This window comes from Nyctereutes procyonoides, unplaced genomic scaffold (genome assembly GCF_905146905.1).
Source record: "Nyctereutes procyonoides isolate TBG_1078 unplaced genomic scaffold, NYPRO_anot_genome, whole genome shotgun sequence".
Taxonomy (NCBI): domain Eukaryota; kingdom Metazoa; phylum Chordata; class Mammalia; order Carnivora; family Canidae; genus Nyctereutes; species Nyctereutes procyonoides.
This window is the reverse complement of record NW_026575117.1, coordinates 6,221,067-6,242,574: the sequence shown is the minus strand read 5'-3', so window position 1 is coordinate 6,242,574 and position 21,508 is coordinate 6,221,067. Positions and strand designations below refer to the sequence as shown.

Sequence of the window (21,508 nt, the reverse complement as noted above, 5' to 3'; positions counted from 1 at the left end):
GGGATCCCAAGATCAAGTCCACATCGGGCTCCCCACAGGGAGCCTGCTTCTCCCTCTGCCTGTGTCTCTGCCTCTCTCTCTGTGTCTCTCATGAATAAAAAAATCAAAAATTTTAAAGAAAAAAAAGATTTTCTAGCACGGAGTAGAACGTGGGCTTATAAGAAAGACTCAAAAAATTCTTGTCTTGATTAACCAGATTGGAATGATAAGAGCCAGCAGCCATAGAGTCCCTACTATGTATTGGGCACCGCGATAGGGATTTTTCAGCGTTACATGATCTAATCCCGCCAGTGACTCTGTAACCTAGGCCTTACTAGGCACATTTTACAGATAAGGAAACAGGGTGGAGGAAGCTAAGTAACTTCTCTGAAGCCATGTAGCCCATCAGGGCAGACTGGGAGTCAATCCCAGCTCCGTGGGACTCCAAAGCGCTGTTTTTCCTGCCAAACTGGCGAATCTTAGCCCTTCGCTGCACATTAGCATTGCCTGGTAACACTAGAGAAATAGCAGTACCGATGGCCCTCAGACCCTCAAAATTCCTGAGTGTGGAGCGGTGGCATCGATGTTTTCCCGAAGCTCCCAGGTAGACATCTGGAGCTGAGAACCATGGTACGACACTAAAATGAAGCAAAACACTGGGGGCAAGTTCTAGATGTCTTGTCTTAGCCTTGTATAAGAAGAGGGAGGGGGAGGGGAGAGAGAGAGAGAGAGAGAGAGAGAGAGAGAGAATTCTCCCCATCTCATGTGTGTTTTCATGCTACAAATCAATGTTTAAAAATTCTTGGTGGCCCTGACTTCAAAGCCCGGAGCTGCAGGCGGTCTTGTCTTTCTGCATCCCTTCCTGCACTTGACCCGAGCCTCTTGCCCACCTCCTGTGCTCAATACATATTTGCTTAGTGGATTGGAAAGCTGGTAAATTTAGAAGGAACCTAACTCAGGCTGTGTTGTGGGTTATGTTTTATTGATCATCCCCTCTGTCCCAAAGGCCTTGAATAGAGAAATCCTACCTTTCTTTGGCTTAGTGTGAGACTTGCGGTCGCCCGGGGGAGACTGTATGATGCAAAATCCGCATAGACCACACAGAAGTCAGTGGGACCCCTCTTAAGCTCCCAGATATTTGCTGGGGGGCCCCTGCTGGACGCTTAAACACGGGCTCAGGTGCTCCTCACCACCTTTGCGATTACTCGTAAGTGTTCTTAATTCCGGTGCGTGTCCCAGCTCTTCAGCGAGCGTGTGCGTTCTGGAGGAAGGAGAGAGCTTCTGGGTTTTCCATCTTCCTCACAGTGCCTGCCTAGCATGCTGGTCTGTGCCCGTGGGCGCTCACCGTGCCTGCTAATGGGACGACTCCATCTTAGGCATTGACAGTGTCTTCGATGAATATAGGCCACTCAGCAGTGGCTTCTGGGTAACGTCCCCGAGCACTGGGAGACTGGAGGCGGTGGTGCTGAGGAGCCGATGTGACCTTGTGGCAGGGCGGAGGACGGCGACACACATCCATTTCTCCAGCCACACGTGCTGGGACCATGTGGGACACGGGGAAGAAGGGCAGACAGTCCCTGGCTGTGCGGATCTCCCAGTTTCACAGGAGGATGGTCTGTTCCTTACAGCCGAGTTCAAAACCATGACCTGGGACTTTCTACCCAACACTTTGGTGCTTCTGCAATGATTTGGACATTTGGTTTAGCACTCTTTTTTTTTTTTTTTTTTTTTTAGGATTTTGTTTATTCATTAGAGAGACACAGAAAGGCAGAGACAAAAGCAGAGGGAGAAGCAGGCTCCCTGCGGGGACCCCAATGCAGAACATGATCCTGGGACCCCAGGATCATGACCTGAGCTGAACACAGGTGCTCAACCACTGAGCCACCCAGGCATCCCTGGTTTAGCACCTTGTGCAGGCTCGTTGAGATGACGCCTACACATGTCTTCCCTTCCACTTTACTGTGAACTCATAAAAGTGTGCATTTTTACACCTCACCTCTGACCCCCAGAGCCTGGCACAGCGCCTTCAGGGTGAGCACTCAGTGAGTGTCTGTTGATGGACTAAACAGATGGATTTGCATTCTTTTTTGCATGGCTCTCTTGAAGTCAGTCTTTTGCCTGAGAGCCCTAGCTCCTTTTGGAGCACGGTGGAATAGACGGTACTTACTACAAAATCTAAAAACACACAACTGACCCATCCTAGGTGTGTCTTGAGCATGCCAAGGGTGGATTTCTAGCACCAATGACACACATGAGTAAAATGAGTACAAGCAGAGCACTCTGATGATGGCTGGTGATATTCAATTTAGGGTTTGGTGTCCAGAAATGATTTAGTCCCCTTGCGCCACTTGTTTTTTTCCTCCCTTACATTCCTATTCCCCCACAGGCGGTTTTGGATACTCTGTACTTAGAAACTACTTCTTGAAATAGAACTTTTTTTTTTTTCTTGTGAGGATACCCTTGTCGTCTTCTATCTTGGGCGTCGGGTCTCCCCTGGCTCCATGTTTTATTGGATTTTTTTTTCTCCTGCAGCTAAATGTGGTCAACAGTGTCAGCATTTCAGAGGACATCAAGCCCTTGCCAGGGCTTCCTGGGATTGGAAACATGAACTACCCATCAGCCAGCCCTGGCTCTCTGGTTAAACACATCTGTGCCATCTGTGGGGATAGGTCCTCAGGTACGTGTGGAAGCAGATGCCATTAGGTGTCCCGTGCAGCAGGGTGAGCCCAGAGATGGTGTTTGATTGCTGCCTGTTTGATTGCCCACCCGACTACCTTGTACCCCATGGAAGGAAAAGGGCCTTTTAGGATGGTCCAGCGTGGCACCCAGGCAGTAAATTGCTGTCACTGGGTTCATAGGCTGCAATCTAGATGAATTTAAAGTATGATTTCATTTTTAAGGATTGGATTTATCAGAAATATTTCAGAAACACCTCTCTGGAGTTACTGCATTGCATACTGTGTATGTGTGTGTGTGTGTGTGTGTGTGTGTGTGTGTGTGTGATGAGGACGCTCTTGTAATTAGACAGGATCTCTTTAAAATCTTCTAAAAATTATTTATTTTTGTAATTCTAAAAATGATGTTCCTGTGTAGGATACGTCCCAGTGTAGAAAGAACTAGAAAAGCACAAAAGAAAACTTAAAACATTGTATATAATGCCCCAAACAAAGATAAACCCTTTAGTATTTTAGCATATTTTTTTTCTACAGCATTCTAGGTTTTTTAACATGTTTTTATGGGTAGAAATAAATGTGTTTTCACAGATTTCATGTTCTCTGATCCTCTTCCATTTTTGCCCAAATGATTTTTTTCTTGATTTCTTCTCCTTCCTCTCCCTCACTCTCAAACCCACCACTTAAAAAAAAAAGAGATTATATTTATTTATCCAGAGAGAGAGAGAGAGAGAGAGAGAGAGAGGCAGAGACACAGGCAGAGGGAGAAGCAGGATCCCTGCAGGGAGCCCGACGTGAGACTCGATCCCGGGACCCCAGGATCATGCCCTGAGCCAAAGGCAGATGCTCAACCACTGAGCCACCCAGGCACCCCCCAATCCCACCACTTTTGAGGGCATGTGAATCTCTGTTTTGATGAATGAGAAGATGAGGAAGGTTCTTTTCTGTGACTGTCCATGGTGACAGACCGAAGATTCCTCATCTTCCTGTTGTCACCAAAGGCCCTGCAAAATTCACTCCGTCGAGAGTTCCTGGAGCCTGGAACTTACTTCGCTATGTGGCTGATGATGCTTGCTTGCTTTCAAAAAGTGGTTGCCAAATCATGCAGACTTGGCCATTGCCATAGCAACAGAAGACCAGTCACACCCCGGCAGAGTTTCCTTTGCTATGACTTATTCGAAAGTCTGAGAGATTCACTCAAATATGGGAGAGTCATGGGAATGTCATGGAGGCACCACGTTTCTCAAAGACAGGTACTTCAGAGCTGAGAGTGTTGGGATTTTCTCTTATAGGATAAGATCCCGTATTTATTCTTGCTGGGCGTTCAGTGGATTAGTGTGGTCGACTCAGTAGGCACAGACTGGCTTCATGAGGCAGGCTATCTCGAGGGCTCATTCTATCTTAGGGCAGCTTCCTCTGACATGTCAGCTCCAGGGATGCAAATTTGTACATTGGCTAGTTCTCGAGGACTTCTTCAAATTCACTTTTCTATCAGCCTGAGTATAACTGAAGTAGAAAGTAATGTCGGGTCTACAACTAAACGACATCACGTGTTACACCGAAGAATCAGAGGTAAATACATTTCAAATGATCCGCGTCCTTCTATTTTTCAAGTCCTACGTTCAGATCAATTAGGCACAGTTGCCTGGGGTGTAGACTTGAGAGGTCCCGCCTAGAAGGAGTGTCGGGTGAGTGTGGTGGCTCTCCTGACTCAAATGAGCCATCCTTGGCTGGGGTCATTGACAATGTGTGGAACACATAATAGAGGCAATGAAACATCTAACAGATTATTCTGGATAAGGCAAAACCACCCCTCATCAGATCTGTATGTCGTAAGACTGCAAATCCTATTAGGCTATAAAGACTGTATACCAACTTATTTTTCCAGCAGGCAAGAGCATCTAGAAAATCCATAACTTAGGCTCCTGTTCATAGTCTATGGTGAAGGAGAATGCTTTTCCGTGGGGCTCCCATGTCCTTGGGCCTCAGTTATGGGGAAATATTAGGGAAGCTGAGGTTTTTTTTTTCCTGCTAGATCATACATAACAAGCATAAATATTTTTATTTATTATGTACACTAATGTCTTGAATGGAGACAGACCCTTTTGCTTAACTAAACACAGGAGTTGCCTTAATAAAATAAATGTAAACAAAATCTTGGGTCAAGACTTTTCTAATAATGCGCTCTGGAACTGGTGATTCCAGAGAATGCCTTCTGGAGGGAAGACACGAGGAAGGGCATATTTCCTCTGCCTTAGTTTGGTTCCCGTGACCAAGCCTGGTTTCTCTTAGCTGCCCGTCCTGGTGCCTGGGTGCTGTGCCAGTGTCCTTGGGGGGTGGGGAGCCAAGGGGCTCTTGTGAATGAAAGATACGAATAAACTTGAAGACAGTCTCTGCAGTGTTCATTTTTTCTTTCTTCTTGTGAGCAGGAAAGCACTACGGTGTGTACAGTTGTGAAGGCTGCAAAGGATTCTTCAAGAGAACCATAAGGAAAGACCTCATGTACACGTGTCGCGATAATAAAGACTGCCTCATTGACAAGCGCCAGAGGAACCGCTGCCAGTACTGCCGCTACCAGAAGTGCCTGGTGATGGGCATGAAGAGGGAAGGTGAGGCCTCGGCCCCTTGGGGGAGACTGGTTTGCCTGTAAATCACGGTAGAAATCCTCGTGACCTCTCGAGGAGTGCGGTTGAGTGCCCCTGCCCTAAGCGGGGGGTACCCCGGAGCAGAGAACAGGTGCACTTCCCTCCTCTGTGCTCACCTGTCCTCTCCTGGAGCTCAGGTGATGGTCAGCACGCTGGACCCTCTCCCTGGCTCTCCCAATAGCCAGGCAACAAGTGTCAGAGCCGGTTTCAGGATCCTGGTGGGCCACCCCATAAATGGATCATTCGATTGGCTTTCTGGGCAGAGCTGACGTCTCGCCTCTCATCCTTACTGGGGGAGCCTGCTGGTTTGAGTCATCTCTCTGGGCTTTTATAACCTGGGGCTGCTATGGATCTCCTGATGTTGGTGTATCTGTGGTCTTTGGGGGGGATTATCGGCTTTCCCAGTAATCAGACTTAGCCTTCTCATTTGGAGAGACCATCATCGTATATTTTAAAGATATGTCTTTCCATCTACAGTGTGGCTTAGCTGGGTTGTAGAGCAGGAAAAAAAAATCTGAAAGTGCATTCTGTTCGTTTAGAGAATCGAAAAGCATTTCCATTAAATAACACAAATAAGTCGAACTGGGCGGTTAATTAGCTTGTGAACTCACGCAAAGGCATAGTGTAAATGGTGCATCGTACTAGACTTCGGAGTGAGCAAGTGACACTTCTCTCCAGAAAATAGGAGCAGGGCATTTAGTTGGTCCCAGGTAACTCTTTCTTCTCCAAGAACTTCTTTTCTCTGAGGAGAGGGGAGGCTGACTGAAAGGATCAATGCAGAAAAGGTTCTTGGAGCCCCTCCTAGGAGAGAATGCTCCCAGGAAGGAAAAAATAATAAGAACATTCTTAGCATGGCTGAGATAGATGGAGGTGGCCCTTCAGAATAATGTAATAGTGCTCACTGTTGTACAGTGGAGGAAACTGGAGGAACCGGTGAGGTTCTCCCAGGTCCCACAGGGAGCTGATGAGCCCAGAGTAGGTCTTCTTCCCAGATCAGAGCCTATTTGGAGCCTCCCCTCCTGCCGGGGTGCAGGGGTGCTCTGGGATGAGGATGCCCCCCCCCCCGTTACCTGACAGGAATCTCAGGTGGCAGACCCAAGCCTGGACTCCCGATCATCTGCCCTCCCAACCTGTTTGTCACACAGCCTTCCCCATTTTAGGAAAGAGCAATTTTTTTCAGTTGCCCTTGGGCTCCTCTTTCTTTCCTCTGCTATATTCAATGGGTGAGGAAATCCTGTCTCTCCCTCAAAATATGTCCAGAATCTTTCCATGTCTCCTGACTTTCATGCTCCCAGCATAAGCCACTGTTACCTTCTGTATTGATTCACATAGGCTCCTAAAACCCTCCCTACACTCTCCAGAGCAACCAGAGAGGCTTTGAACAAGTGGGTCAGGTCAAGCCCTACCTGCATCAGAATGCTCCAGTGCTTTCCTTTCTTACCCAGAAAAAAGGCAAAACCCTGGTTATGACTTCATGGTTGTGCACAGCCTGACTATCCCATGTCACTCTGGTCCAGCCTTGCTGGTCTCTGCTGGGCCACCAGGGGTGCTCCCTCCCCAGGAGCTTTGCACTTACTGTCTCTCTGCCTGGAATGCCCTCTTGCCAGGTGCCTGCATGGCTCCCTTCTTCTCTTCCTTCAGACGTTTATTCAATGGTCAACCTCTAGGTAAAGGCTTGTCTACACCATCTAGAATTCATCTGCCACCCTGGACACTGCCTGGTGTCTTTCCCAGAGCGTGTATCACTCTCTAACATACTTGGTTTACTACCTGTCTCCACTAAGGCAAGGATCTTTTCTGCTTTTCCCCCCTACTGCTGTATTGCCTGTGACTAGCATACAGTAGGCATGATATGTAATTGCTGAGTGAATGGGTGAGTGCTTTAAACCGATTATTGGAATCAAAAGTTTTACTCATGCGGGAGCTCCTAAAAGGACTAATTCACTCAGTCACCAAGTATTAACCAAGTGCCTGCTTCATGCTCATGTCATTCTTGGTGTCAAGGAGTCAATGATCTTATTGATCTGAAATGTGATGTGAAAAACCGGCTGGTGGAGACTATCTTCTATTCACCAAGATAGAACTGGTATTCCTTATAGCTTCTGCCACCATGATGGTCAAACATAAAATTAATGACCCCAAAGAATGTCTCCCATCAGCAAGAGCATGATTGCTATAGGGGGTCACTTTCTAAAAAGATTTTATTTATTTATTGAGGGAGAGGCACACAGAGACAAAGCATGAGCGGAGGGGGAGAAGGCAGAGGGGGAGGGAGAAGCAGACTTCCCACTGAGCAAGGAGCCCAATGTGGGGCTCCATCCCAGGACCCCGGGATCATGACCTGAGCCGAAGGGAGATGCTTAACCGACTGAACCAGCCAGGTGCCCCAAAATCTGAGTGTGGGTGTCATTTTTGCCTCTCAGGACAGATGAGATAAGTTTCAGGATGACTTGGAACAGTAACTGTCTTCCTTATACAGATTAGATTGTATTGAAGGCAAGGAGAGGTTTCCATCAGGGAAGTGACCTCGTCTACTGCTCACACTCTGCCTCTCCACCCAACAGCCCTCAGCTCCATTACAGTCAGAGTGGTTGGTGCACAGTCAAAGGGTGGGAAGTGTGGCTCTTCCACACTTGAAAGAAAAAGTCCATGAAAGACTTTTTTCTTTCTTTCCATGAAAGAAAAAGTCAGACAGGGACATGTGAATTCTAAGGGCCAGGGCAGACCTTCCTTTAAACCCAGCATTGTTATGATTGTCTGATGCAGGGCCTAGATTGGGCTTCTGCCTCTTTGAAAAGGATGTGGAGAAATGGGGGTGATGAAAGGCTGCATAGTAAAAATTAAGAGGGGAAAGAGGCCCTTTTAAAAATTTTCCTTAATTTTTGGAAAAATTTCCAAAGGAATTGGTGCTATTTACCCCGACGAAGAGAAGGCAAAGGAGCGAATCTGTTCCTGGTCTCACTATAGGAAGGGCCCCTTTCACAAAGCTGCTCAGCAGCCTTTCCTTCACCACGATCATTACTGCCCACGATTTACAGAATTAGGGGCTCAGAGTGGACACTGCCTTGAGGACAAGAATAACAAAATTCTGGCACAGTTAACTGAGAGAAACTATTGAATTGACACTTCTGTCTGCAGAGTTGAACAGAGAGGAAAGGATGTCGTGGGGATGGGCTCAGAAATGTATCTACCATGAGCCAGTGGCCAGGACCCATTGCCTTTTCAGGACACATAATGGTGAAGCTGGAATGGACATTTGCTCTTCTCTGATTCAACACAATCATTTCCTAAAAGAAGAAACAAGGACCTGCCTAAGCTTACCTAGTGAGCTAATGGCAGAGCTGATATAGGACCGTGACTCTCTGACTTCCAGGCTACCAAATAACCCTCAGGGGTCTTGGGGAAATATATTGCCATGATTTCTTATCATATACGAGAGTTTGGAGGGTTAGATAATGGACTATTTTTAAGGCAGTCCCTGGATAACATATGATATCCCTCTTGAGCCCCATGTGGTCTTGATCGGTACAACCAGCCCAGAGCCTGGGAGACAGTACAGAGGGCTGAGAGGTGGGCTTAGAAGGCTGTCAGCCCAGGTCTACATGTTGGCTCCATGTTTTCTTAGCTCTGTGACCTCTGGTAGGTTACATACCTACTCTGTGGTTCATAGTACTTGAGAGATAAGGTTATTGTGGGGATTCGATGAAACATAATCTATATAAAGTGTTGAGCATAATTCCTGACCCAGAGGGAAAAAAAAACCTCCAAAAAATTGTGGCTATTATAGTGCACATACGATAAATGTATGTTGGACTAATGGATAAAATTCTGTTGGAAGGCAGGAGTTTGGTGTTATTTTAGATCACCCGGCATCCCCTGGGTATATCCTGAATGTATGTAGTAGTGGTAATTTAGAATGTCTGCCACATGGAAGATTTACCCCAGGCACTTGACGGGATGAGCACTGGGTGTTATTCTGTATGTTGGCAAATTGAACACCAATAAAAAATAAATTTATTATTAAAAAAATAAAGTTTAAAAATATGGTGAAAAAAATAAATAAAAGTTTTACCTAGAAAAATAAAAAAGGAAGATTTCCCCCAGCAACAGATATATATATGACTCCTGTTCTATGACACTAAGATTTATGATTATGACATGGAGAGGGGAATAGCAAAGGATCACTCGATTAACGGCAAGATTGGAATTAGAATCTAATTCCCAGAAGCCAAGGTTATTTTCTTTGAAGCTTGAAGGTTATCCTCCTTCCATGGCACAAATCGGCAGAAGAAATCAACTGAGCACCACAGAGGAGACTTAACTTCATTTGCTTTTCCCCATCTTTTAAAATCAAGACAAAACAGAAGCCTCTTCACCTACCTTAAAACAGTTAATACAAGGAGCACTCAACTTTAACCAGTCACGCCGGCTGCTGATGAAAATACCCATGGCGGTGTCTGTAATGCTTTCAGTCAATGAAGGCCAACAGAGTGGACAGAGGAAGGACAAGGGAGGAAAAGGTCCCAGGGGAGCTGGGGAGAGGACTTGAGAGAAGGCCAAGAGCACAAACAGGGCCAAAGAGAAGGGGAACTTGCTACCTTTTGGGGAGCTTTGTTATAATTATTTCATTTAATGTTCCCAAAACAACCTCACTCGAGTATGATGCTCCCCAGTATACAGTAGGGAGATGGAGGCTGGGTGGGCTGAGTCCTACGTCCCATGTTCTTTGGCTAGGACCTGGTACAGCCCATTCTGAAAAAGACTTCTTGGAGTCCCAAGTACATGACTTTTGCTGTCCTCTTTCCTAATTTCATGCTCTTTCCCTTCTGTCTTCCTTCTGTCACTGCCCTGCTTTATTCTCTTTTTCCATGTCTCCCTCTTTCCTTCCTACCCTTGCTCGCTCCCTCCCTCCCTTCATCCTGATCACTGAATATCATTTGCATCTCAAGGCTTCTTGGTGCATCTCTACTGGAGACTTTGGGGTATGCTGGGGTACACGTTGTGTTTTTGCTGTCATACCCTCCTCTGACCTACCCTGACAGGTCACTGACGTCACTTGCATGACAAACTGGATGCCCAGCGTCTGGTTCCAGCTCATTCTGCAGCCTTGGTGCCTCGTGATGCCCTCAGAGAGTAGGAGGTGACTTTGGGGATAGGCCCCAGGGGAGGAAAGGAGAGAAGCTGAGAGGTCGAGGTTGTTGGCCGAGGAGCTGTCACTGAGTTCCAGATTAGCCACCTGCTTAGGAGAGATAATTTTCTTGAATCTTGGGATTTAAAACAAAAAAAGTATACCAACATTGAATTTTGCTCCTTCATGCTGGGAATAGAAAGATGGAAACCACAGCTTTGTGGATTATGGAGACTGACCCAACAGAGAATGTGTGTCAACGAAGAGGACAGAATTGGGAAGAGGATCTGCCTGATATGCTCGTGTGCAGCCCCTTAGGGTTCTGAGGGTTACAGTGAACTTTGGTGAAACACCCTGAGTATGGGGAGGCAGAGATCATTCTAGCCCACACCTTTGCCCGTGTACCCTTCCCCACCCCCCAAATCAGCTGCTGGTTCTGAAATGTCATCTAGGTGACATTCCATTTCCACCTCTTCACTTACTAAATACCCTCCTGGCTCCCTGAATATCTTCCCTGACAAGTCGGATCAGGTGATGCTGTGTTCGGGCTGGTGCATTAGGGGCAGACCTAATGGGACGTGAATGCCAAGCGTGATGCATAGGATCTGACAGAGTTTTTGAAGCAATGCGCTCGCTACTTAACCATTCCTTGCCCACAGTTTATTAGAGGGAGCAGCTGGGGGTAAAATGCAGGAGACTGTCCTCAGGGGACTGGGGAGGAAGTGGCTCATCCAGAGAGAGGGGAGCATCAGAGGTTATTAAAATCAGAAATGCAAACTTCTTAGACCGGTCACCATCATGAACTAGAAAGGATACGGGCTATAGAACCCACAGTCGTGCACACGCATAAGCAAATCACCTTGCTTGCTCCGTGTCATCTGTCACCATCACAACATCTCTTGACCCGGGACCACAAGGATGCCTATTTTGCAGATGAGGCCACGGAAGCCCCAGTAGGTAACTCGCTTTCCCGCCGTTGTCCTGGGCATGTGGTAACGTCTGTGTGTTTTTTCCCCATGGGCCAGCTGTGCAAGAAGAAAGGCAGAGGAGCCGGGAGCGGGCCGAGAGTGAGGCAGACTGTGCCAACAGCGGCCATGAAGATATGCCTGTGGAGAGGATTCTAGAAGCGGAGCTTGCTGTTGAGCCAAAGACAGAATCCTATGGTGATATGAACTTGGAGAACTCGGTATGTGGTCTTAGGTGTCCATCCACCTCCCACATCTTGGGGGCACTGGAGACAGGAAAGGGGTGTATTCAAGTCCCAGAATCCTGGAATCCACCCCTCATGGTACTTTGGTTTTTTTCTTTTTTTCTTTTTTTTTTTTTTTTAGACAAATGACCCTGTCACCAACATATGCCATGCTGCTGATAAGCAGCTCTTCACTCTTGTTGAATGGGCCAAGCGCATTCCCCACTTCTCTGACCTCACCTTGGAGGACCAGGTCATCCTGCTCCGGGCAGGTAAAGGACATCGGGGTTTGTTTTTTTCTTAGGACAAACACTTGGGCTGCCATTTTGGAACTACCCTTGGGATCCTAAAACAAGTCACCTGAAGAAGCTCTAACCCACCTAAGCTGTGTGCCGTGTTGACGGATAACCCCATCCAGAGTTATTCTTTTCAGATGAATTATGGGCTCTTAAACTTGGGTGGCCCTCCTCCAAAACTTTGATTCCCAAATGAAATGTTGTTAATGGAGGATGAGACTCGCTTCCTGTGCAAATTTTACCATGGTTTTATAATTTGCGTTTAATTTTCAGAGACAGTTTCATTGAGGACAGTCCGAGGCAGTGCCTCGTTATTATTATACTGTTGGAAAATAGAGGTATTCCCATTTCATGGGTGAGATAAGACAAGCCAAAGATTTTTTTCCTCAAGTTTGTTTATTCAGGGACCCTGCCTACATTAAAGTCTCTGTGCTGTCTTCTCTCTGGGCTTCTGTTTCTGGTACACCGTGCAGTTTGCATGCACATCCTCTTTGTCACCGGGCCAGCAGGGAAATTTCCTTGAAGATTGGCTGAGCATTGGGAGCCAGGTCCTCGTCTTATCCCTGTTAGATGATGAGCAGTCCCTCATGTGCTGTCCTTGGTGCTGGGAGACAACACCAAAGAAATAAAGCTGGGTTGTCATGTCCTGGGGGCGGAGGTACAGGGTATGCTTGCTTTGTCCACCATGGCACCCAACATATTGACTATTACCCATTAAATGTTCAGTCCATATTTGTTGATTGGGGGGAAACAAGAGTCCTCATCCCCAAGCTGCCATTCTGAGCTGCACTGGGGAGACGGTGGGGGACATGCAGAGCTTTGAGTCAAGGGACCCCGATTCTTCACTAATTGGCTGTGTTGTCTGGAGCTGGTTTTCCAAGCTCCCTGGATTTCTGGTTCTGCTTTTGTTACATGGGGGCTGGGAGGGGGGTCAGGATATATGATGCGGATGATCATCGATAAAGCAAGAACGTGGTCGGTTGTCCGTCCCTCAAGGCCTCCTTCTTATCCCTGCAGGGTGGAATGAATTGCTAATTGCCTCCTTCTCCCACCGCTCGGTCTCTGTCCAGGATGGCATACTTCTGGCCACGGGTTTACACGTTCACCGGAGCAGTGCCCACAGTGCTGGGGTTGGCTCCATCTTTGACAGGTGGTTCTCCTCTGCTTCCAGTGCTCGTGTGTGTGTGTGTGTGTGTGTGTGTGTGTGTGTCTACATGTGCTCATGTGGGTGTGGGGATCTGGGGGTGGTGAGGGGATGCAGGATGGACCACCCCAACAGCCGCACAGGGCAAGAAGCAGAGACCATGAAACACATGAGAACAGAAACCTGGAGAATGACAGGTGGATTACGAGAAGGTTTGAAATGATGAGATGGAGGCTGTCAGGGGCCAGCATAGCTGCTGGGCAGGAGGGAGAACCTGCTATCTCTGCGGGTCTCCAAAGGAGAGACTGGATCATTGACGTTACCTGGGAGGTTTGGGGTGGGGAGCTGGAGCTGCTTAGGGGCTGGGATGAGGACAAGCAGCCAGGATCTGACTTTAGGAGTCGGGAACGATGAGCTGAGGTTTTTGCTGGACTCTGTAGCAGGATCTCTGGGGAAGCGCTGCAGGAGCAGCCCTCCCCACCCCCTGCCCCTGGGCCAGGTAGCAGCAGGAGCCAACATCTGGGCCTCTCTGCCTTAAGTGATGTGAAAGGAGAATGAAGGCCTATGCTTTAAAGAGATGAATGAAATGAGTAGAGGTGAGTGGCTTGGGACATAGGGATGGAGAACTGGTGAAGAGGTGGCTAGGGTTGAAAATAGCCTGTCTGTCCTGTGCCAGGGCCCTGTGGCTCCCTTCCACATCCATGGAAAATGGTCTTCCAGGCTACGTGCACGTCCCCCCGAGATGCCTCTACTCTTTCCTGCCCTTTGCCACAACACGTTCCACACAGAGCCCAGCATAGTCTTTGGTTGATTCAACCCTCTTCATGGTCCCTGGGGATTTCTCCCTCATGTCTGGATGCTGTCGTCTGCTGTCTTCCTCCAGACATGCCACACCCTCACCCTGTGTTGCCTCTTGCATGTCCAGATCCTCTAGGCTGCCTTTCCAGCCCTCCCTGCCAGAGCGTCCAGCCCACCCCCTGCTTCCTCCCGGGTGTTCCCTTGGACTTTGTTCCTGGCAGTTACTGGCTTTGTGTTGCCACCTGTCTGTTTCCATGTCTGTTTCTTCAATTAAGCTGTGAGTTCCTTGAGATCAGGGACTGCGTCCTATTCATCTCTCTGCCCCTAGTCCCTGATGCATGGTCTGGAAAATGGGGTGGGTTGCTTTCATTTTATCAGCCCTTGGCCTGGTACTCGTGGTTTTCTCATCACTTCTCATTGTTTCCTGTGAACAGAGTCCTGACTGAGCTGGTCTCCAAAATGAAAGACATGCAGATGGACAAGTCGGAGCTGGGGTGCCTGCGAGCCATTGTGCTGTTTAACCCAGGTGACTATGCAGTGGTTTGCCCTCCTCTGGGCTCGGCCTCCAAGCTCTGACATCCTCTGGTCCTCTAGCTCAGCTGAGACAGACAAGGCAGGGCTGAGGAACCCATCCTTGGTGAGGGTGGGGAGTCGATTCTTCATGGTTTCTATTCCTAGAGCCATCTTGAAAGCATCTTGAATGGAGTGTGCATATTTGGGGGCAAGTGGGAGGTGAGAGAGGATAGTGGCCTAGGATCATGGTGAAGGAGGTGGTAAAAAAATGGTCAGGCTCTGCGTACAGTTTTTAGCAAAGCCAATGGGGTTTGCTGTCAGATTAGAGATTGTGAAAGAGAGGTATTAAATGTAATTCTCAGGGGTTTTGTTTCATTTTCTTAAGTGATTGGGAAAATGGAGTTTAATTTGCTGAGATGGGGGTCCTAAGGGTGGGTGGGTAGGAATCAGGACTTTGTCTTGTGCCTTCAAATCTCAGATGGATCGTAGACATCCAAGAGTAGCCTGTCGGGAAGGTCTTGTTTATATGTCTGGGGTTCAGAGGGCAAGTCAGGACCAGAGATGTGTGTGTGAGAGCCGTCAGCCTCTACCTGGTGCATGAGGCTCAGAGACAGGTGTGAACTCACATGGGGAGTCAGTAAAGCTTGGGCAGAGAAGGGGGCTCAGGACCAGGCACTGGGTGCACCTTCATGTAGAGGTTGGGGAGAAAAGGAAGAGCCAGCAGAGGAGCCTGAGGCAGGGCAACGAGGGGGCAGGGAGAGAAGCAGAAGAGTGGTGTCCTCGAGGCCCAGGGAAGAAACACATTTCAAGAAAGAGGAAGTGATCATCTTCATCAAATGCTGCTGTGGGTCGAGAAAGATGACTGTTCAGACTTACGTGGTAATTCATGCCCAGTTTCATCTCATGAATCAGGTGGTTAGTTAGTTGAGGCAGCGCGTGAGGGGATCTGGTTTTTGAACCCCATCTCATTGTTCAGTCCGTGCTTAGCACATAGTAGGCACTCAGTAAATGTGTCAGTGTGATATTTCTGGAATAATCGGATAAAATAAAACTCTCCTCCTTGGAGTCAGTAGTGGGTGTGTTTGGGTATTAACAGGGTTTTTTAAAAAAACTTTTAAAGGATTTTATTTATTCATGAGAGACACACACACACACAGAGGCAGAGACACAGGCAAAGGGAGAAGTGGGCTCCCTGTAGGTAATGGGACTTGATCCCAGGACCCCAGGATCAGGCTCTGAGCTGAAGGCAGATGCTCAACTCCTAAGCCACCCAGGTGCTCCTATTAACAGGGTTTTAAGCCTTTGTTCCGAGTCTGTTGGGTAGACTGGGCATAGAGCAGAGAGCCGGGGGGGCACAAAGGACCCCCCATTTTGTTTCTTTCACTGTGGTTCCCCATCCAGCGTGTCCCTCGTAACTCTTGGGGTGAGGCCTGAGTAGATGGGGACAGCCCCTATGGAAGGGTGTCCACCTGACGTGTGCCACCCGAGGCTAACTCAGTCGTCTTTTCCAGATGCCAAGGGGCTGTCCAACCCCTCGGAGGTGGAGACCCTGCGAGAGAAGGTTTACGCCACCCTTGAGGCCTACACCAAGCAGAAGTATCCAGAACAACCTGGCAGGTGAGGGAGTACTAGAAGAATCTAATGGCAGCAGTGATTGCTGCTCACCCTGAATACCTGGCAGTGTGCAGCAGGCACTGTCTAGATGTTTTATGGGTTGTTTAGTCTTTATAACAAGCTGAGAGCTGTGAACCCATTAGCTCCTTGAAACCCAAGGTCTTATCTTGCTCACCGCTCCGCACTCTGGTGTCAGAGCCTAGAGCGGTGCCTGGCACGTAGCACACAGCTTGAGACGTTGAACGGACAAGCAAGTGAACGGATGAACGTGGGTCTCGTTACCTCCAGTTTCTAACGAGGTGCTGATGCTCGGAAAGGGTAAGGCGCTTGCCCGAGGTCTCGGACCTGGTGTGTAGCGGGGCTGAGATGTGAGCTCAGGTCTGGCTGGTTTCAAAGAGCTTGTGCTTCCCAGGCTGGCAGCCAGGCTTTCTGTGCTGCCCCCACCGAAGCCCCTGCACTATGAGGCACAGACCGCGGTGGCCAGGAGACGTGACCGCTGTCCCCTGGGGCCATCTGTGTGGCATCTGGCAAGGTGCTGGCTCTGGCTCTGGGCTCCTTGTCTAAAGAGGAGGACAGTCGTCAGAAGGTCTCCGAGGCCATCAACCAGTTTAAGTATTCCTGGGTCGCTTAAAAAAAAAAAAAAAAGAAAGAAAGAAGAGAAAAAGCCAACCAAAAAACTTGTCTCAAATGCTTCCCCCAAAGCACAGCTGAACAAAAGTACTCCTCCTCTGCTGACTCTAGTTAAATAGAGAGAATGTGATCCTCAAATCTCCTAGAAATCCGAAAATGAAACTGACAAAACTGCCTTAAAGGCATTAGTTTTGTTTTTTAGGGTTAATATTATATGCTCTGAATTCTCACTGATGGCTTTCATTCCTCTGTGAGGTCTAATTTCCCTTTAAGCGTTTTTTTTTTTTTTTCTGGATCCTAAGCCAGCATGTATCAATTGGCCCGAAGAGGCTGAGCTCCGTTATTTGTTGGAGTTTTTAATTTAACGCCAAGTGGGTGGGTTTCCGGCCTTCAGTACGAAGCACACGCAGGCCTTGAGTGGTCGGGAGCCCAAGCTGGGGTAGCAGACCTCCCCGGAGTCAGTAGTTGATCACGACGGAAATGTGTTTCTTGCCTACATGTCAGGCCTGGGTGGGCAGCCCGTTGAGAGGGCTGGCTGGCTTCCGCGTCAGGCCTCGGGGATCCACCCCTTCTGTCTGGGGGCCCCACCGCGTCCCAGAGCCACATCTTGTTTTGCATCTTGATGAGAGGGGAAAGAGGCACAGAAGCACAGAGGTGAGGCTCCCGGGGCAGACCTGGGCCTGGAAAGGATCCCCTGTCCCCTCACTCACTGCCGTTGGCCGAACCTTAGTCAACGTGGCCCCACGAGCCACAGAAGATTCTGGAGAATGGGGGCAGCTGTCTGCCAAGGAAGAAGGGGAGAGTGGATTTTGGTGGACCCCTGGCAGTCACCCCTATCCTTGCAATAGGACCCCTGGCCGGCGGGAGCTGACTGAAAGCCCTGGATTGGGTGATTTCTATGGAGTCTCCCAGCATGAGGCAGCATCAAGCGTGGTGTCTTGGGCACGTATTGCGCGCAGGGCCTTAGGAATAAGAAGGCTCATACTCACCCTTTTCTTTGAAATTGGCTCTAGGTCCTATTATTTAATCTCTTAGAAGAAAACCTAAACCAGTTTTCTTCCTTATAAAAGCAGAGTATGCCTCTGTGGGAGATAAGGCAAGCATTTAAGAAATAAAGCAGGTAATAAATTAATCAGAAATTTGGGGGATATATATTTTCCCCCCAGGATCCTTGTGTATCGATGCACGTGTACGTAGAAATGCGTATTTACGGATAGGGAATCATACAGTTTGGCGTGTTATTTTCCCATCTTAGCCATTTTAGGCACTTTTCAGATACTGAAAAGTACGAAATTCTCATTTTCCATGATTTTGTGATATTTCACAGGCTGGATGTAACCTCATGTATTTAGCCATGATCCTGTGGAACATTTAGATCGTTTCCAGCAAGTATTACTTTCCGAACTTTGGAACGTGCCCCCTTTCCTAGGAACGTGACCGCCAGGGGCCTGGGCTACCCACCTGCTGGCTGCTCTGGGGCGGAATCAGGGAGCACAGGGAGGGGGTGTCGAGGCTGGGCCCTCCGCATGTCCCTTGGGTTCATCCAGCACAGCCTGGACGGAGGGCGACCACCCTGAGGCTGAGCAGGTGCATCAGGGACATCAGTTGGCCCAACCACGTAGGTGAGTGTGCCGACTGCTGGCTGCCTCCACTTGGCAGAACCCGGTGGATGGATCTTGGCCCCGCGGGGTCAGGGCCGTGCTCTGAATGGCAGCATGCTGCCACTCCATGGAGACTCTTCAGAAGTACACTTTGCAGGGGCCCAGTCCTACTTTCTCCAGCCTGAAAGCAGAGATGAAAATCCAGGAAGACCGGAGCCTGCACGCACATTGTCTCTGGGGCGGGCAGGTGCTCCGTGACCCTGGCTGCAGGCAGGTGCTCCGTGGCCCTGGCTGCCGCCCGTGCCTGAGGATGGGTGCGGCGCCCTCCCCAGGCCCGTGGCTCTCCACGGGCGTGTTTGCTTCCACCGTCCTCATCTCCGTGCCTAAATCAAGGGCAGTCAGCAAGGACAGTGGTGTCCTCGTGGAGTCCACGCTGTGTTGCCAGACTTTGGCATTTTTAGAGCCAAAAATGTTCAGAGCTACAGCTCAGCCCAGCTTTGTACTTTACAGAGAAGCCGTTCCCTTCACCTAATTCCCTAAAATGCAGTCAGGCCCAGGAGCTCAGCGTTCACATCTCACTGCCTCTCCCGCTGGGTGACATCCCGCAGACACGCTCAGAGGCCTCACAGTCAGTGCTTTCTGAGGGGCTCTGTGGGCCTTGGTGAAGACCCTTGATTTTTCCATGGAAAGAAGTAATGCCTACCTTCTTGGGTGCTGCTGTGAGTCTTTCTTATGTTGCCCCAGGTCCTTAAGACTTCATGTGGCACAATTATAGAAACATACAGAATTTCAAGGAGTATTAAAATTCCAACTGGAAACTCACTCATGAAATAAGGTTGTGGCCCTCAGTGAAGACCCGGCCTCACCAGAGGCTCCTTAATAGGCCGGAGTGGCTAGTATGGTCTCGGTCGTTGTCCTTTAACTGGAAATTCTGACCTACTGATTTGCAGTTACTGTTAATAACATTCAAACTGGGCTTTGTTGACGAAAAGGATTTTGAGAGGTGAAGAAGGACCCCTGAAGCAGGATGGAAAACTCGGCAGATTGAGGGGCCTGGGAAGGGTGTGCAGATGTGAGACTAGTTCTTCACACCCTGGCCTCTCTCTCCCTGTGGTGAACCTGACAGCCAGCGTCCTTAATTATACAAGAGTGTGTAGGAGTGCAGGCGTGCACATGTGTGCCTGTGTGAGGGTGTGCGAGAGTGTAGGAGGATGTGTGAGTGTATATAGGTATACGTGTATGTGCACAAGCTCATGTTTGTGAGGGTGTGCAAGAGTGTCAGCGTGTGTGCACCCATGTGTGGCAGCAGTGAGGGTACGTGTGTGCATGTACACACACACCTGAGGTACGTGTGAGCGTCTATATGAGTATGTATATTAACATGTGTGACACGTGTGAGGGAGGTGTGTATGGATGTGTATAAGGGTGCACATGTCTGAATATGTGCATGTGTGACAGTGGTGGGGTACATGTGCATGTGTAAACACCCATGTGAGAACATTTGGGTGTGTGTATGTGTGATGTCAGGCATGTGTGTATGGGTGTGCATATGGCTGTGTGTGCGTGTGTGGCAGTGGTAGGGTGTGTGTACACATGTACACACCCATGTGAGAACGTGTGGGTGTGCATGTGTGTGATGTGTCAGGCGTGTGTATATGGGTGTGTGTGCATGTGACAGTGGTGGGGGGCGTGTGCATGTGTACACACCCATGTGAGAACATGTGGGTGTGCGTATGTGTGATATGTGTCAGGCACGTGTGTATGGGTGTGTATATGGGTGTGTGTGCATGTGACACAGTGGTGGGGCCGTGTGCATGTGTACACACCCATGTGAGAACGTGTGGGTGTGCATATGTGTACATGTGTGTCAGGCCACGTGTGTATGGTTGTGTGTGCATGTGACAGTGGTGAAGTGTGGCAGGCGTGCACAGGAGAGAATGTGTGGGAGCGCATGCACACGTGTGGGGACACAATGCACACACGCGTGGCCTGAGACCCTGCCGCCCAGGCGGCCCGTGGCCCCGGGGGTGAGGACAACCAGGGCCTGCCCCGGAGCTAAGAGCCGTGGCCTCCCGGGACCCCAGCACGCCGGGCTGCCTCAGTCTCCCCTTGCAGGGCGGGGACCCAAGGCAGGTGCCGGGCGGCAGTGGCCGCTAACGCCCGTCGGGCCTCCCGCAGGTTCGCCAAGCTGCTGCTGCGCCTCCCGGCCCTGCGCTCCATCGGCCTCAAGTGCCTGGAGCACCTCTTCTTCTTCAAGCTCATCGGAGACACGCCCATCGACACCTTCCTCATGGAGATGTTGGAGACCCCGCTGCAGATCACCTGACCGCCCCCGGCTGCAGCCGCCCCACCCGGGACCACCCCTGGGCAGGTGTGTGTGACCCCCACCCCGCACACGTTCCTCCCCCGACCCCTTCCTGTTCCACACACGTGATGCTTACAATAAAGAAACCTTTCTACATGCGCGACTTTTATAGGTGGAGTTTTGTATAGATGTGAAAGAAAACCCTTCTTGGCCATCTGAGGGGCTGGGGATCTTTCTGGAAGTTCTTGGAAACGCTAACCAAGCCTCTGTACATATAATTGGTTTAAATTATTTTTTCACTTGCCATGGAAAGCAAACGAGCGAATAATAAAATAATATATATGATGTTGGCACTGCTTGGAGCCCGGGGTGTGTTATTGTGCTTTGGGGAGGCTTTGTCAGCCGGGGGAGGAAAGCTGTCGGGTGGGGAATGGGGCTGCGGCCCTGAAATAGTCAACCCCACTGTTGGGCACCCCGAGTCTAAACTGGGCACAGCCAGCTTTGCCCCGGGGCAGCCGCTGGCGGCGGTGAGATTGGGAAGAAACGTTGTCTTTCAGAGTCAGCTTGGTTTCTTGTTTCTGTTTTCTCCCTCCTAAGAATCACGAGCACTAACAGCCTTGTCCTGGTGGGGAGCCACTGAGCATCAGGCCAAGAGAAGATGCTCTCTGGGCGGAAGAAGATTCTTGGATCCTGGGAGTGGATGGGAGGTGGTGACAAAAGGAAGGAATGTCCTGTTGTTCACCAGCCACGTGAACAAAAAAGACCAGAGGGCACCTGATTTGTTTTCCATCATTATCTGACCCTACGTAGCCTGTTCCTGGAAGAGAAAGAGAAAACCTCTCGCAGCATCTAGCCTGTGGGTTCCAGTGGTCCCCGAGCCCCACTGTCTGCTGGACAGCGAGCGCCCTGGGGGCAGAGACTACGTGTGATGCGACAGTTACACGCACATGCATGACCCATCCTCTTCGAGTCACCGTCCTGCCCTCTGCAGGAC

The 21,508-nt window shown here is 49.4% G+C and overlaps 1 protein-coding gene across 5 annotated transcripts in view; it reads left to right on the top strand.

The window, feature by feature from the left end:
* RXRG (retinoid X receptor gamma) overlaps positions 1-21,234 on the top strand; it is a 46,119-nt gene extending 24,885 nt beyond the window's left edge. For 4 of the 5 annotated variants that reach the window (XM_055334097.1, XM_055334100.1, XM_055334101.1 and 1 more), the window contains 8 exons: positions 2,512-2,656; positions 5,081-5,260; positions 11,450-11,610; positions 11,756-11,885; positions 12,927-13,059; positions 14,286-14,377; positions 15,876-15,981; positions 20,388-20,867. In XM_055334097.1, coding sequence (XP_055190072.1) covers positions 2,512-2,656; positions 5,081-5,260; positions 11,450-11,610; positions 11,756-11,885; positions 12,927-13,059; positions 14,286-14,377; positions 15,876-15,981; positions 20,388-20,535 — 1,095 coding nt within the window. In that variant the 3' untranslated portion in view covers positions 20,536-20,867. Of the gene's footprint in view, positions 1-2,511; positions 2,657-5,080; positions 5,261-11,449; positions 11,611-11,755; positions 11,886-12,926; positions 13,060-14,285; positions 14,378-15,875; positions 15,982-20,387; positions 20,868-21,111 lie in introns of those variants that run through there. The other variant, XM_055334098.1, reaches the window with a different exon arrangement.
* The last annotated feature ends 274 nt before the right edge of the window (positions 21,235-21,508 follow it).